The 15,059-nt window shown below is 46.8% G+C and overlaps 1 protein-coding gene across 9 annotated transcripts in view; it reads left to right on the forward strand.

Annotated features, from left to right (window-relative positions):
* Window positions 1-15,059, forward strand: part of AAK1 (AP2 associated kinase 1) — a 116,024-nt gene that overhangs the window by 32,997 nt on the left and 67,968 nt on the right. For all 9 annotated transcript variants that reach the window (XM_081868404.1, XM_081868403.1, XM_081868406.1 and 6 more), the window contains exons 3-7: window positions 9,033-9,151; window positions 9,617-9,725; window positions 11,940-12,082; window positions 13,919-14,040; window positions 14,606-14,687. In XM_081868404.1, the coding sequence (XP_081724530.1) occupies window positions 9,033-9,151; window positions 9,617-9,725; window positions 11,940-12,082; window positions 13,919-14,040; window positions 14,606-14,687 (575 nt within the window). The remainder of the gene's footprint in view (window positions 1-9,032; window positions 9,152-9,616; window positions 9,726-11,939; window positions 12,083-13,918; window positions 14,041-14,605; window positions 14,688-15,059) is intronic.

The raw sequence follows: 15,059 nt of genomic DNA on the forward strand, positions 1-15,059 counted from the left end.
GAGTCTGTAACCTGAAGCGTCTGTAACCCGAGGTACCACTGTACTGTGTCCAGTTCTGGGCGCTATAATTTAAGAAGGATATTGACAAGCTGCAATGTGTGCAGAGGAAGGCAACCAAGGTGATCAAGGGTCTGGAAACTAAGCCTCATGAGCTACAGTTGAGGGAACTGGGTTTGTTTAGCCTTCATAAAGGACTGTCACATGGAAGATGGAACAGACTTCTTTTCTCTCCTGCTCCAGAGGCTAGGACTTGAACCCATGGCTTCAAGTTACAGGAAAGGAGATTCTGACTAAACATCAGGAAGAACTTTCTGAAAGTAAGAGCTGTTCAACAGTGGAAAAGATTCCCACAAGAGGCGGTGAGCTCTCCTTCTTTGGAGTTTTTAAGGCAGAGGTTGGATGGTCATCTGTTATGTATGATCTAGTTGAGATTTCTGCATTGTGGGAAGGTTGAGCTAGATACCCCTTCGGGTCCCAACGTTACAGTTACAGTGGTGCCTCGCAAGACGAAATTAATCCGTTCCGTGAGGCTCTTCGTATAGCGGTTTTTTCGTCTTGCGAAGCAAGCCCATTGACAGCTTAGCGGATTAGCGCTATTAGCGGTTTAGCAGCTTTTAGCGGATCAGCTGATAAGCGGCTTAGGGCTTAGGAAAAGGGGAAAAAAAGGAAAAAAAACCCGCAGGAACTCGCAAGACATTTTTGTCTTGTGAAGCAAGCCCATAGGGAAATTCGTTTTGCGAAGCGCCTCCAAAACGGAAAACCCTTTCGTCTAGCGGGTTTTCCGTCTTGCGAGGCGTTCATCTTGCGGGGCACCACTGTATATGATTCTATTATTGTGGTCAGATGTGTCAACAAGAAGGCCTCTCCTCCTCCCAGAGGGGAGGGGTTGTGAGCGGGAGCAGCTTCCCGCAGGGGCAGGGAGGCGTGCTCAGTTCCGTGCTCCTGATTGCTTCTGCTGCTGCGGCCAAGCCTCCCAGCCAACCAATAGGGCCGGCTGGTGGGCGGGGCTAGCCGCATTTAAACAGCCGCGGCAGCGCTCAGCTCCCAGTCTGTTCCTGCTTTCTTCGGATCTCCCGCCCTCCCTCTTAGGTCAGTTTCCTTTGCGTATTGACCTTGCTATGGACTTCGGTTCGTTGCCTTGGTTGCCCAAGGGGCCTGGTAGGACTTTTTTATCCATTTGGCAAATTGGCACCAGCCTCTTGGTTTTTTCGCCTACCTCGTAGCAATTCGTCACAACTTTCTGGTGTAGACAGTTAGGCATTGGAATATGTGTGCTGTGTTGGATTGAGTATGGGCCAAACCCCTCCTCTTTTGGGTATTCCGTTGAAGGAATCCGGCGGCCGTGGATCCTGTCCGATGCCCTGCTGATGGCTAGAGCCATGGCACGACCCCCAGTGATGTCATGGGGGAACTTCCAGTTGTATTTGCATCAACAAGCTCCTCCCATTGGTTGTTAACCCTGATATGACTCCCGTGGAGTCTTGTATTGCCGTTTCATCCAATGCCAATATTGGTCACATGCTGTAACCAATAAAAGTTGTGGCCTAATTTTGCCCATTAACCTAAAATAATGTGTCTTTGTGTCGTCTTATACTCCTATGTGGGTGGCGGTTCCTCGACTCACAACTGATGGTTGTTGTCCGGGTTTGGTTAAAGGCTGGGCACAGACGGACAAATGGCAAGTGGCTTGGGGTAAATACCACTTGGAGTGTGCAATGCCCAGTACCTGCTTCTCACTCTACCTTGATTGTCTAGTTCCATTTCCAGATGATATACAGGGAGACTTGTGTGAATCTTTATGGCTTAGAAACGTATGCTGGGATGGTGCAATAGAATTTTCCATGCCAGATCAGTTGACCCTCATGAGGAGGGCACAAGTGCCACATTGTGTTGGCTGTGAAGTATTGATGAGGCAGGGGCAATGCAAAGAGAAACAATAAAGGGGAGGAGCTTTTCTCTCCCATGACAACGGCTGGGCCTCCTTAGAGTTCTTCCTCTGCCAATGTTTTGGGCTACAACTCCCATTAGACCCTGACAATATGTCTGTATGAGAGAGTAGTTCAAAATTTCCAGGGGAAGACTGATCTAGTTTAAGTCTCTTGCCTTGGTACCGAAGAAGTGGTCGTAGTTTCATCTGCTAAGGAAGATTAATTTGGAGGTGCTATTTATTTCCTCCTTTCAGTTGACTTGTTTGGCTGCCTGGATGCTTCTGAACAGTTTATGCTTGAAAGCTGTTATTTTCATGTGGAAAAAGCTGTTTGTTCAGCATACATCCAGCCAAGGTAGGACTGTTATTGTGTGGGTGTCTTTAAAATCGACCCAGAGGAAAATGGAAGCTGGGTATCATGTTTTGAAGTGCTGACAACTGGTGTATATTTTAGAAAGCAATGTTTTGTATGGGCTTTTTCTGCTTCTGGAAAATGTATTAATAAAATGAAGTATTAATAAAATAAAATGAGCATGTTGACAATAGATCTGTGGAGTCATTTTCCAGCTACAGAAACACCAGTGTCTTGGTGGAAATATTAGGGAGAGACATAAAGATAGACTTGGAATGGAAGAAAGTTTAATTGGCTTCCCACACAGTGTTTATCTGCAGCCCCATGAAAATGGGTGAATGCATTGTCCCTGGAGCCAGGCTGACAGGGCTGGGGAACCTACTTGCCTCTTACATGGGGCTCCCAGAATGTTGCCCATCAGGAAATGTGGCCCTCTGCCTCAAAAAGTTTCCCCGTGCCCTGATTTAAACTGATGTATTCTGAAGGTGGCCCCAAAGAAGGTGACAGTATGAATGATAACAAATTCTTAAGCATATGAGCCAATAAAAGTACATTTAAACCAATCACATTGCAAGATCTGGCAGCAGACAGAGGGGCAGATCCCCCTGTCCAACCAACCTTCGGGCATAAAGATCCAAATACACCTCCCAAAAATAGATGCATTCTTAAATGGCGGCAACCCTCAAAAATCTTCACTGCCACTAAGAGAGCACCAAATTGATCACGCAGCTTGAGGCATGGCCACAGTGAAGGTGCTCTTCTGCGTTCTCACCAAAGGTGTCTCTGGCACTGTTGAAACATGCAGTAGAGCCTCCCTGGCTGATCTCGAAGGACGAGCGGGCTCAAGGAGGAGATGGTGGGCCGGTATGTATCCTGGCTCTATCTAAGCCCTTTAGCATCATTGGGGGGTGGGGTTACCCCACCTACTACCTCTGGAAGCCTTCCTGGTGATGTCAAAGGGGGCACTGATCTTTGGGGATGCTGAACACTATAAATTTAATCAGACTAACTTGATTCTTGGCTAATTTGTCATGGATTTGATATCAGTAGCTGGAGCATCTGGGATGAAATAATAATAATAATAATAATAAATTTTTATTTATATCCCGCCCTCCCCAGCCGAAGCCGGGCTCAGGGCGGCTAACAACAATCAACAATCAAACCATCAGATATTCACACATTCTAAAAATATTACATTATAAAAATCAATTAAAATCAAATTAATGGCAACTAATTAAGCAAGATTCTAAGCAGGTTGCCAGAGGAGGGAGTCAGGCTGCGCCCTGACCAAAGGCCTGGTGGAACAACTCTGTCTTGCAGGCCCTGCGGAAGGATGTCAGGTCCCGCAGGGCCCTAGTCTCTTGTGACAGAGCGTTCCACCAGATTGGAGCCGCAGCCGAGAAGGCCCTGGCTCTAGTTGAGGCCAGCCTAACCTCTCTGAGGCCTGGGACCTTGAGGATGTTATTATTTGCAGACCGTAGGTTTCTCTGTGGGGCATACCAGGAGAGGCGGTCCCGTAGGTACGAGGGTCCTAGGCCGTATAGGGCTTTAAAGGTTAAAACCAGCACCTTAAACCTGATCCTGTACTCCACCGGGAGCCAGTGCAGCTGGTATAGTACCGGTTGAATGTGATCTCGCAGCGAAGACCCCATAAGGAGTCTCGCCGCGGCATTCTGCACCCGCTGGAGTTTCTGGGTCAGTCTTAAGGGCAGCCCCACGTAGAGCGAGTTACAATAATCCAGTCTGGAGGTGACCGTCGCATGGATCACAGTGGCTAGGTCAGGGCGAGAGAGATAAGGGGCCAACTGCTTAGCTTGGCGGAGATGAAAAAATGCCGCCTTTGTTATAGCTGTAATCTGCGCCTCCATAGAGAGGGAGGTATCGAAGATTACACCCAAACTCTTAACGGACGGTGCTGGCACTAATTGCACCCCCGCAAGAGATGGGAGTTGCCCCCTCAATCCCATATCATCCCGCCCCAGCCAGAGGACCTCTGTCTTCGAAGGATTTAACTTCAACCGGCTCCCACGTAACCATCCAGCCACAGCTTCCAGGCATCTCGCCAGTGTATCGGGGGCCGAGTCAGGATGGCCATCCATCAACAGATAGAGTTGGGTGTCATCGGCATACTGATGGCAACCCAGCCCAAAACTCCGGACAAGCTGGGCGAGGGGGCGCATAAAGATGTTAAAAAGCATCGGGGAGAGAATCGCACCCTGAGGCACTCCACACACCAAGGAGTGGCGCGATGACAATTCCCCCCCGAGCGCCACCCTCTGTCCCCGACCAGAGAGAAACGAGCGCAGCCATTGAAGGACTGTGCCCTGGATTCCCACGTCGGCAAGGCGGTGGTCCAGGAGTTCGTGATCGACCATGTCAAAGGCTGCTGACAGATCTAGAAGAATCAGCAGCCCCGACCCGCCTCGATCCAGCTGCCTACGGAGATCATCTGTTAGGGCGACCAGAGCCGTCTCGGTCCCATGACCAGCAACTCTTCAAACCTCCTTGTTCTTTTTTGCTACTGCCAGGAGGTGAAATGTTGCTATGCTGATTGTACTCAAATGCTGTTCTTTTGTGTGCAGTTACCTTTGCTATTAAGTTGCTGTTTTGTTGTTGCCATTACTTTTATTTATTTAATTTCTATACCGCCCTTCCTCTGAGGATCACAGGGCAGTTTACAATATAAAAACACAAAAATGCACAACATAGTAACAAACAACCCTTCCCCCGCCACTGCAGCTGCTGATTTTGTGATGCAGTGCTATTTTCTTTGCTGTAAGCAGCTTAGACAGCGCGGGTGCTTTTCTGTGTGTGGAAAGGCAACATGCAAAAATAAAGTGATGAGTAATGATGACAAAGGCAGCAACACATCATATGGAATGCAGCTTCCTGCTTTGTGCCACTGTGGCAGGAGCTGCCTAAGACAGGGGTTGGGGGGAAGATAGATTATTTCTTGTTTTAATTTGTTTACCACTTGATTGTAATAAACCTTGTTGTTGTTTCTTAAGGCTTTGACTCATTGTATTTTTACAGGTTGCCACATCCCTTCCTGGCAACTTTTGCCAAATCTGCCTTCCTTTCCTCCATGCCATGGCACTTGCTCCCTTCTTCCCTTCCCTGAACTGTGTATATTGTTGAGCCTGTAGATAGGCCTGACCTGAAGTTGGGGATTGGGGTATGTTAGGCCAGTGTTTCCCAACCTTGGGCTTCCAGCTGTTTTTGGACTACAACTCCAATCAACCTTAGCTAGCAAGACCAGTGGTCAGGGATGATGGGAATTGTAGTCCGAAAACAGCTGGAGGCCCAAGGTTGGGAAACACTGTGTTAGGCTATAGTTCCATTCCACCTTTAGAACAGATGTGTGGATTGTTGTATGTCATATGTCTGTTTACTTCCAGCACAGTCTGCTGGGAGCTTCCGTTGTATATTGCTTTTGCTATGCTGCTGTTTGCTTGGACACAAAGGGAAGCAGACATGTTTTTCCTTTGTTCCTGATGCTGAATTGTTGTTGTCGTTTAGTCGTGTCCGACTCTTTGTGACCCCCTGGACCAGAGCACGCCAGGCACTCCTGTCTTCCACTGCCTCCCACAGTTTGGTCAAACTCATGCTGGTAGCTTTGAGAACACTGTCCAACCAGCTCGTCTTCTCTTGTCCCCTTCTTGTGCCCAATCTTTCCCAACATCAGGGAGTCTTTTCTTCTCATGAGGTGGCCAAAATATTGGAGCCTCAGCTTCAGGATCTGTCCTTCCAGTGAGCACTCAGGGCTGATTTCCTTCAGAATGGATAGGTTTGATCTTTTTGCAGTCCATGGGACTCTCAAGAGTCTCCTCCAGCACCAGAATTCAAAAGCATCAATTCTTTGGCGATCAGCCTTCTTTATGGTCCAGCTCTCACTTCCATACATCACTACTGGGAAAACCATAGCTTTAACTATATAGACCTTTGTTAGCAAGTTGATGTCTCTGCTTTTTAAGATGCTGTCTAGGTTTGTCATTGCCTTTCTCCCAAGTGATGCTGAATAAACGCCTGTAAATACGCTTACATATGCTTCTGTCCGCCACTTCTGTTGTGAAAAGTTATTCACTCTGTTGATTAGAGCGTGCTCAGTCTCTGAAGGCTTTTGAGGCTCAAGTCACTGATAGATGCTGTTCCGAGAACCGGAGTTCGCCCGGCTGCCTGCCAGTGGCTGGGGCCAGCTGGGGGCCTGCCAAATGCCCCCAGCTCCCCAGACACATCCCAACAGGGTAATGGTGGCTGATGTCAGAGGGGCGTTGCATTTCCTAGCGGGAAGCAGAGTTTGGGGGTCCTCCTCTCTCATGAATGGTTGCAGGTTTCTCAAATGCCTGTCCCCTTCTTCCTTTCAGCTTTCCAATGGTTCCTGGGAGGTTGGGCTTGATGCAAAAATCTTCATTGAAATGTAGGCTGGGGTTATGCCGTGAGCTAGATTTCGTTAGCGTATCGTGCCTCTTTCCCCTCAAAATCTGTATGTCTTGACCACTCAGTTTCTGCGTTTGATCTGAATAATGTCTAACTAACGCTCCGAGGTGGCCTTGACACTGAATGTAGATGACATTAGCATCTGGGTGTTTTTCTTTGTAGTTGAGTGTAGTAAGCCCTGCTACATACTTGGCAGGATTGAGAGTAGACAAGGATTATGAACAGTGAGAGTATGTAGGCTGCGGGGGCCTCTTCTGAAGTGTTGTGTTCACCTCTGGTACAGCCACATCTGAAACAGCTGTGGTGCAGTGGTGCATCTCTTGTGGTGAGTCTCTGGCTGGCTGTGGTGATTTGAACTGGTGGTTTCTATTAGTCTGCACATGACAACAGCTCTTCAGTAAGTAGTTCTTATTTCAGTTGGAGGAGATGTGTAGCGGGTGCTGTAAGGCAAGTGTGGGCGTTCCTGCCTGTTGGCACTTTGAGAAGGTAGCTTCCATCCAGGATAGGCTGTAGGTCCCTTAAGAGTACATAGGAAGCAACCTCGTTACAGAGCCAAACCATTTGTCTGTCTAGCTCAATAACATCTAGCAGTGCCTCCCCCAGGTTTTAGTGCTACCTGGAGATATCAGGAATTGAACCTGGGATTTTATGTATGCAAGGCAGATGCTCTGCCATTCAACTATGGTCCTTCCCTTAGCTGTAGAACCTCCATGTTGTGAGCTATAGATGAAAGTGGAAGTGGTACCATTGTGTTGCCCTGGGGAGGTTGATATGCATGGAAATCCTCCATAGAATTGGAGAACTGTAGAGTTGGAAGGGGCCTCAAGTATCATCTAGCCCAACTGCCTGCAATGCAGGAATTACAGTTAAAGAATCCGTAACAGATGAGCACCCAACCAGTGTTTATACTGTAAATCTCCAAGGAAGGAGAGTTCACCACCTTCCAAGGGAGCCAATTTCACTGTCAAACAGCTCTTAACACCAGAAAGTTCTTCCTAATGTTTTGTCGGAATCTCCCTGTAATTTGAATCCATTGGTTCAGGGCCTATAATCTGGAGCACCATGGATTAAGCTATCTGCTAACCTGGATAAAAGGCTGGTATTGGCAGATTTGAGGATGTCCGGTTTTGGTTTTCTTTATTGCTGCTCAAAGCAATGGAAAAAGCAATGGGAAGATGCTCAATAAAATCTCCTGGGCGGCTCATCAGGGGGAAAGAAAACTCTGGCAGAGATTGTGAGTTACCAACTTAATGGCATATGGACCTCGTTTAGTGCCCTTCAGATGTAGTTAGACTATGTCCCACAACCTCTCACCATTGATCTCCCCTTTCCTGGGGCTGATAGGAGGTGCAGTTCAAACATTTGGAGGGCATCAGGTTGGGGAAGGCTCGTATAAACAAGACTACTGTACTGGGTTCCTAGTTCTTGCTGAGAGATGATGCTTCCATCACCTTTTGTGCAGCAGATTGTTATAAACATGGTGCACTGTAGGAATGTTGATTGATTGTGGTTTGGCTGTAAAAGTTGTGGCTTGTGGGGTGAAATTAATCAGCATCCTTTCACTGTGTTGTATGAGTTTTGTTCTGAGGTAATATCAACCAGAGAGGTGCTAGGGGTTATTCTGCTGTGGAAGACCAAGCTTTTCCTCTATGTGTAGAAATCAGTTGCTGTCTGCTCCTTTCATAGATCAGCAGTGAAGCTGAGAAAGGAGGAATGCTTGTTCAAGACCACCCAGTGAGTCCCTGGCAGAACGTTCCAAGTCCATGATGCCTGAGGTCCTGTCCACCAGCCTCCCCTAACCTGATGCCCTCCAGATGTTTTGATTAAAAATTTTGCCCTTCAGACTTTCTCTCTCTCCCTCTCCTTCTCCCCCCCCCTCTCTCTCCTGGCATGGTTTTGTGATTCAATTGCAGGGACTGTGCAGAATTGCCCACCTTCAAGAGGATGCTACCCATTGCATCGCTGCATGAGTCATTGTTTTAGATAGCCAGGACTTCCAGGAGGCACCACCCAGAACAGTGACTCATGCAGAAATAATATGGGGCAAACTACACTGAGCAGAGGTGGATTCTTGCACTCACATGCTCTAAAAACAATTCCTCTCCAGTATGAGAGTTCCTTCAGTTTTAATTCAAGGATGAAAGTTATCTTGGTTGCCTAGATAGCCATATCTCCTTCCAGAGAGCTTGGATTGATTTTCTGCATGGCTCTCCAAGGTCAGGCCTGCTTAGTTTCAGCAGCAAAATTGCTTGCCCTCAGATTTCAGACAATCCTCTAAAATTGCTAGCTGAACTTTCGCACATCTTGTGTCCGCAGGTGGGTTTGCTATTGTTTTTCTGGTGAGAACCAGCAATGGAATGAAATGTGCCCTCAAACGAATGTATGTCAACAATGAACACGACCTACAAGTCTGCAAACGGGAAATTCAGATCATGGTAAGCCAGTGCAGGACTCAAAACTCTGGGAGTTCTTTCAGAATGTTTTGGATAGATACTATTGCATGGATTGGAAAGTTGGGCCTTCCTGTTTGACAGATCTAGGAGGGAAAGAAAACCACTCCTGTTAGCACTGCTACAAAGCCAGCTGTTGTTTTAAAAATGCAACTGCTTCTTTAAACTGAGTAACGTGAGTGAGGGTGGGAAGTTCAGGTGTCAGAGCTTGGCCAGATATTCTAGAAATACAGAACAACCAAAAGTCATGTAGCAGAAGTGAATTTGAATTTGAAAAGTTACTGGATACCCAGAGAATGAGGAGAAGCAAAGTAAAAGGAAGAGAGTGATAAGTGTCACTGGCATAATATGTGCAGGTAGCTTAATTCTGTTTCGAAGTTGTTTACTTAGATGTAGATTTTTCTGGTTGTGACTTGCAGTGAACAGTACCTCTTCTCTTACTTTTTCCAGAGGGACCTTGTGGGACACAAGAACATTGTTGGATATATTGACTCCAGTATAAACTCTGTGAGCAGCGGGGATGTCTGGGAAGTCTTGATCCTCATGGATTTTTGCCGAGGTGTGTACTAGTTCAATGGAGCCATGTTTACAAACCTGTATGGTATGACTCCTGTTCTCAGAAGGCCTGCACGATGTCCAGATATTCAAAGGTTTGTCTAGATCGGAGTGCTGTTCAAATGCAAGAAGGTGCAATGGAAAAAGATTCTTGCCTTAAAAATAAGTTCACAAACAATACTAGCCCACAAGATTTACCCCACCTCTGGCAACTAGGCAAGCAGTCATTACCAAGCCATGCTTTGAAGAGAACCTTGAAGGCTCATCACAACTCACCTCAAAGGAACAAGCAAGCTCTGTAAAGTCATTGGATTATTTTCCATCTCAGATTGAAACAGGGATTTGGAGAACAATTTTTAGCCCTTCCCTATGCAATGTGTCAGAGCTGTGTTGCCCTATTATGTTACGTAGGAGGAAAGTCACGACTGCAGGCATAATTCTGCATAGGGTGCTGGGATTCTAGGGCAAAGCTTTTGGGGCATGTGGCTGAAATCTCTTGAGGCACCAAGTTTCTTAGAAGCAGCTGTATTCATTTGCAAAGATGGGAGCATTCACACTCCCTCTGAGCTTAGAGGGAGGACCGTAGCTCAGCAATAGAGCATTTCCTGTGTATGCAAAAAAAGCCCTAGGTTCAATCCTGGCACCACCAGATAGGGTTGGGGAAAGAATCCTGGAGAACCGCTGAGCTAGGTGAACCCGTGCTCTGACTTAGTATAAGGCAGTGGTTCCCAAACTTTTGGGGGGCTCTTCATTCCATAAACTCACCCCCAGTGATCCTACCCTGCAAAAAGCATTATTCAGAATAGCAGTTTGCATGACCCGCTAAGGAAGATGACACAATAAAATTCAAAACAGCAGATTTATTCAAAATCCAATTCAAGCATTTTATTTAGTTAATTCAAAATAGATGAATTTGATCCGGTGATACTAGGTATAGCCTGAAAAAGATTTTTATGCATAAAACATTTATATGTAACTACTTACCAAACATGCACAAACCTTCACCTACCACAGACGTGTGGCAACTAATTTATAAGGCAATTGGGAGCTGGGACGCGGGTGGCGCTGTGGGTAAAACCTCAGCGCCTAGGACTTGCCGATTGTATGGTCGGCGGTTCGAATCCCCGCGGCGGGGTGAGCTCCCGTCTTTCGGTCCCAGCTCCTGCCCACCTAGCAGTTCGAAAGCATCCCTAAGTGCAAGTAGATAAATAGGTACCACTTTCTAGCGGGAAGGTAAACGGCACTTCCGTGTGCTGCGCTGGTGCTGGCTCGCCAGAGCAGCTTCGTCACGCTAGCCACGTGACCCGGAAGTGTCTCCGGACAGCGCTGGCCCCCGGCCTCTTAAGTGAGATGGGCGCACAACCCTAGAGTCGGACACGACTGGCCCGTACGGGCAGGGGTACCTTTACCTTTACCTAGCCAGTTATTAGGGACGTGGGTGCCGCTGTGGTGTAAACCACTGAGCCTTGGGCTTGCTGATCAGAAGGTTGGTGCTTCGAATCCCTGCGATGGGGTGAGCGCCCATTGTTCGGTCCCTGCTCCTGCCAACCTAGCAGTTCAAAAGCACGTTAAAGTGCAAGTAGATAAATAGGCACCACTCTAGTGGGAAGGTAAACGGCGTTTCCATGCACTGCTCTGGTTTCGCCAGAAGCGACTTAGTCATGCTGGCCACATGACTCAGAAAAACTGTCTGCGGACAAATGTCAGCTCCCTCGGCCTATAGAGCGAGATGAGTGCTGCAACCCCAGAGTTGTTCGCGACTGGACTTATCTGTCAGGGGTCCTTTACCTTTTTTTACCCAGTTATTGGTATATTGTGACAACTCAGAATTGTAAATACAAACAAGCGTGACCAAAGGAAATAGATTTGAAAAATATAAGAGTAGTATAACTTTAAATACGAAATGAATGTGTCTTGCTCTAGGCTCTAGCATTGTCAGTTGTACATAAGTGAGCAACATGTTTGGAGGAGCTCATCTCTAGTGCCTCCTGCCACCCCCTTGCTTCTTAGCCTGCCCCCCAGTAGTCCCACTGTTCCCCAGTGGGTGGTACCACCCAGTTTGGGAACCACTGGCACAGGGCACCTTCGGATACCCTGTGCCAACATGCTGCCATGTTTCCTTGCATGCCTTGTGGTTAGTAAAGCCTCTTAGAAAGCTCAGCGTCTCACCACTGATATTGGCTCCCCCTCTCTCTTACTCTGCCTTTGCTCTTTCCAGGAGGCCAAGTGGTGAACCTCATGAATCAGCGCTTGCAGACAGGCTTCACAGAAAGCGAAGTCCTGCAGATCTTCTGTGACACCTGCGAAGCCGTGGCCAGGCTGCACCAGTGCAAATCGCCCATCGTCCACAGGGATTTGAAGGTAACTCACAGTGTCCTTGTAGAGATGCTTGGCGTGCAGATAGTATTCTGGTGCCCAGAGACTCTCCTCGATATTAAAGCAGTGATAGGTCCTCATGACTGGGTGTGTTACAGGCAGTTCCTTTTCACTACCTTGCTGATATTGGAAAACAAGAGTTTTGTGCACAGGTATCACTCACATTAGGGGATGCGGGTGCCGCTGTGGGTTAAACCACAGAGCCTAGGACTTGCTGATCGGAAGGTCGGCGGTTCGAATCCCCGTGACGGGGTGAGCTCCTGTTGCTCGGTCCCTGCTCCTGCCAACCTAGCAGTTCAAAAGCACGTCAAAAGTGCAAGTAGATAAATAGGTACCGCTCCGGCAGGAAGGTAAATGGCGTTTCTGTGCACTGCTCTGGTTTGCCAGAAGTGGCTTAATCATGCTGGCCACATGACCCAGAAGCTGTACGCCGGCTCCCTTGGCCAATAAAGCGAGATGAGTGCCGCAACCCCAGAGTCGGTCACGACTGGACCTAATGGTCAGGGGTCCCTTTACCTTTACCTATCACTCACGTTTGAGCTGTTAGGTTTTTTGCACCACCAGTTTCTGACTAACTTTGAGCTGTTGTCAGTGGGCAGTTGGTGGAACCCCACTTGGTAGGTATTGTCTTGCCTCTCACTGACTGCTTATAGCAGCCATCCCCAACCTGGTGCTCCCCAGATGTTTTGGGGGCGCGTGTTTGACTTTATCACATTTATTACACAGTGTTTAAGGCTCTCTTCCAAGTTGTGTGAGCGCTCAAAGTAATCAACACTACAATTACAGAAAAGTGGTGTGCATGGATTTGTGTGCTTAGAAATCTTTATGGTGGGGGTTGACCTGTGTCCCCAGCCTCTCAAATCAGGGGATCATAATCTCTTTCAAGGCATTTAAGTGATGTCAAAGGTTCTGCTTATCTGAGTTTCTCAGTGAAATATATTTGTTTCTCTTAAGGCAAGGCCAGAGAATCTGGTGCCATTCCAGATGTTCCCATCATCCTGATCATTCACCTTGTTGGCTGGGTCTGATGTGATTGTAATCCTAAACATATGGAGGGACACAGGTTTCCTGCCTTTACTCTTGGGAAATGATTTCTCAAAATCAGAATTTCTCAAAATCAGAATTTCTCAAAATCAGAATTTCTCAAAATTACCACTAAGCAAATGAGGAGTACCCAAGATGAATGTAGAAACAATCATTTATTACTATGAATGTGTTGAATAGTTGCTGTTGTGTGCCTTGGCATCAGTTCCATTTATTGTTTTTAGGAAGAGGGGATTTGTAGCTTTGTGAGAACATAAAAATAAATGCTGGAACATCTGTAGAACATTACGGAGGTAATCCTTTGTGTGCAGTGGGATATGTAGGGAGTGACAGTTGCAGTGCTCTGCCAGAATCTTACACCCACTGTAAAATTCCTAAATAGTCCACAGCAGCCTTTCCCAACCTGAGGCCATCCAGATGTTTTGGATTACAGCTCCCATCAGACGCAGCCAGCACCACTGTATGGTGGAAACATGGGGGAGAGGGCTGATGGAAGCTGTATTTCAAAACCTTTGGAGGGCCCCAGGTTGGGGAAGGCTGGTCCATGAAGTATCAGGTGACAGTCTCCATGGGCGATATCTCAGTCACCACGTGAAAAGTCTTCAGGGAGGAAAACCAAGTAGGGGATTGTGGCTTTCAGAAGTCAGGGGCACTTTCCACAGTTGCCACCACTGCTCCCAAGTTCACGTTTCCAGTTCCTGCAGGTGGAAAGAGAAATGTTTATGCAAAGGAATTATGTTTCTCCTTTATCCTGGTATGCACACCTTTTCTTTCCAGGTGGAAAATATCCTCCTGCACGATCGTGGCCATTATGTGCTGTGTGACTTTGGAAGTGCCACCAACAAATTCCAGAACCCTCAGCTTGAAGGAGTGAATGCAGTGGAGGAAGAAATCAAGAAGTGAGTGAGGGATGGTTTAGGGGGCCTCTCCTGTGTCTAGCTGGGGCTGCTTCTGCATGAAAAGCATCATAGCTGGTTGACTATAGAACAGAGAGAAAAAGAATAGCCTGTTTCTGTGCTTTTGGAACATTTGTTTAAATCTTAATTATTGTGGTTTCAAAACTAGAAGAGGGTTGTTAATTAGCTGGGCTGCTGCTAACCTTTACCCTGACACTTGAGGTGGTATGTTTTTAGGACCCACCTTATTTTTTTATGATTGTAAGTTGTTTTCAATGATTTTAACTATTGTTTTTAATGCTATAACCCACCTTAGGGTGAAGGGCAGAAAACAAACAAACGAATTATAAATTTATTGGCTTTCAACAGCAGCCTCTTTTTGTGGTAGTCTGGGATGCGATCTTGAAATCTCTTTTTTTCTGAGTGCCCTGAGCTGCTGTCGGTTCTAGATCTAGAAATCATTCAAGGAAGAAGTAAACGTTGATGTGAGTTGTAGAGGAAACACCACATAGTTTATAAAACCATTTTGACTTATCCGGCTACCCTGTGAGTTTTGGTTTCCTTGTAGGTACACCACACTATCCTACAGAGCACCAGAAATGGTCAATCTCTATAGCGGCAAGCTGATTACTACAAAAGCAGACATCTGGGTACGTAGAAGGTTCTGTGAAGTTACTTGCATGCATGCGGCTTGCTAGAAATTGTACTGGCAAATCTCTTGCCCTGATTGCCCGTCCTTCCCTGTGGTTTTCTGTCCGCCATGATTCCCATCCCTTAGACCTGCCCCTTCACTCAGTAATAATAATAATAATAATAATAATAATAATAATAATAATAATAATAATAATTTATTATTTATACCCCGCCCATCTGCTGGGACTCCCCAGCCACTCTGGGCGGCTTCCATAAAAACCAAAAATACAGTAAAATATCACACGTTAAAAACTTCCCTAAACAGGGCTGCCTTAAGATGTCTTCTGAATGTCAGGTAGTTGTTTATCGCTTTGATATCTGCTGGAAGG

Source organism: Podarcis erhardii (genome assembly GCF_964252035.2).
Source record: "Podarcis erhardii genome assembly, chromosome: 7".
Classification (NCBI taxonomy): domain Eukaryota; kingdom Metazoa; phylum Chordata; class Lepidosauria; order Squamata; family Lacertidae; genus Podarcis; species Podarcis erhardii.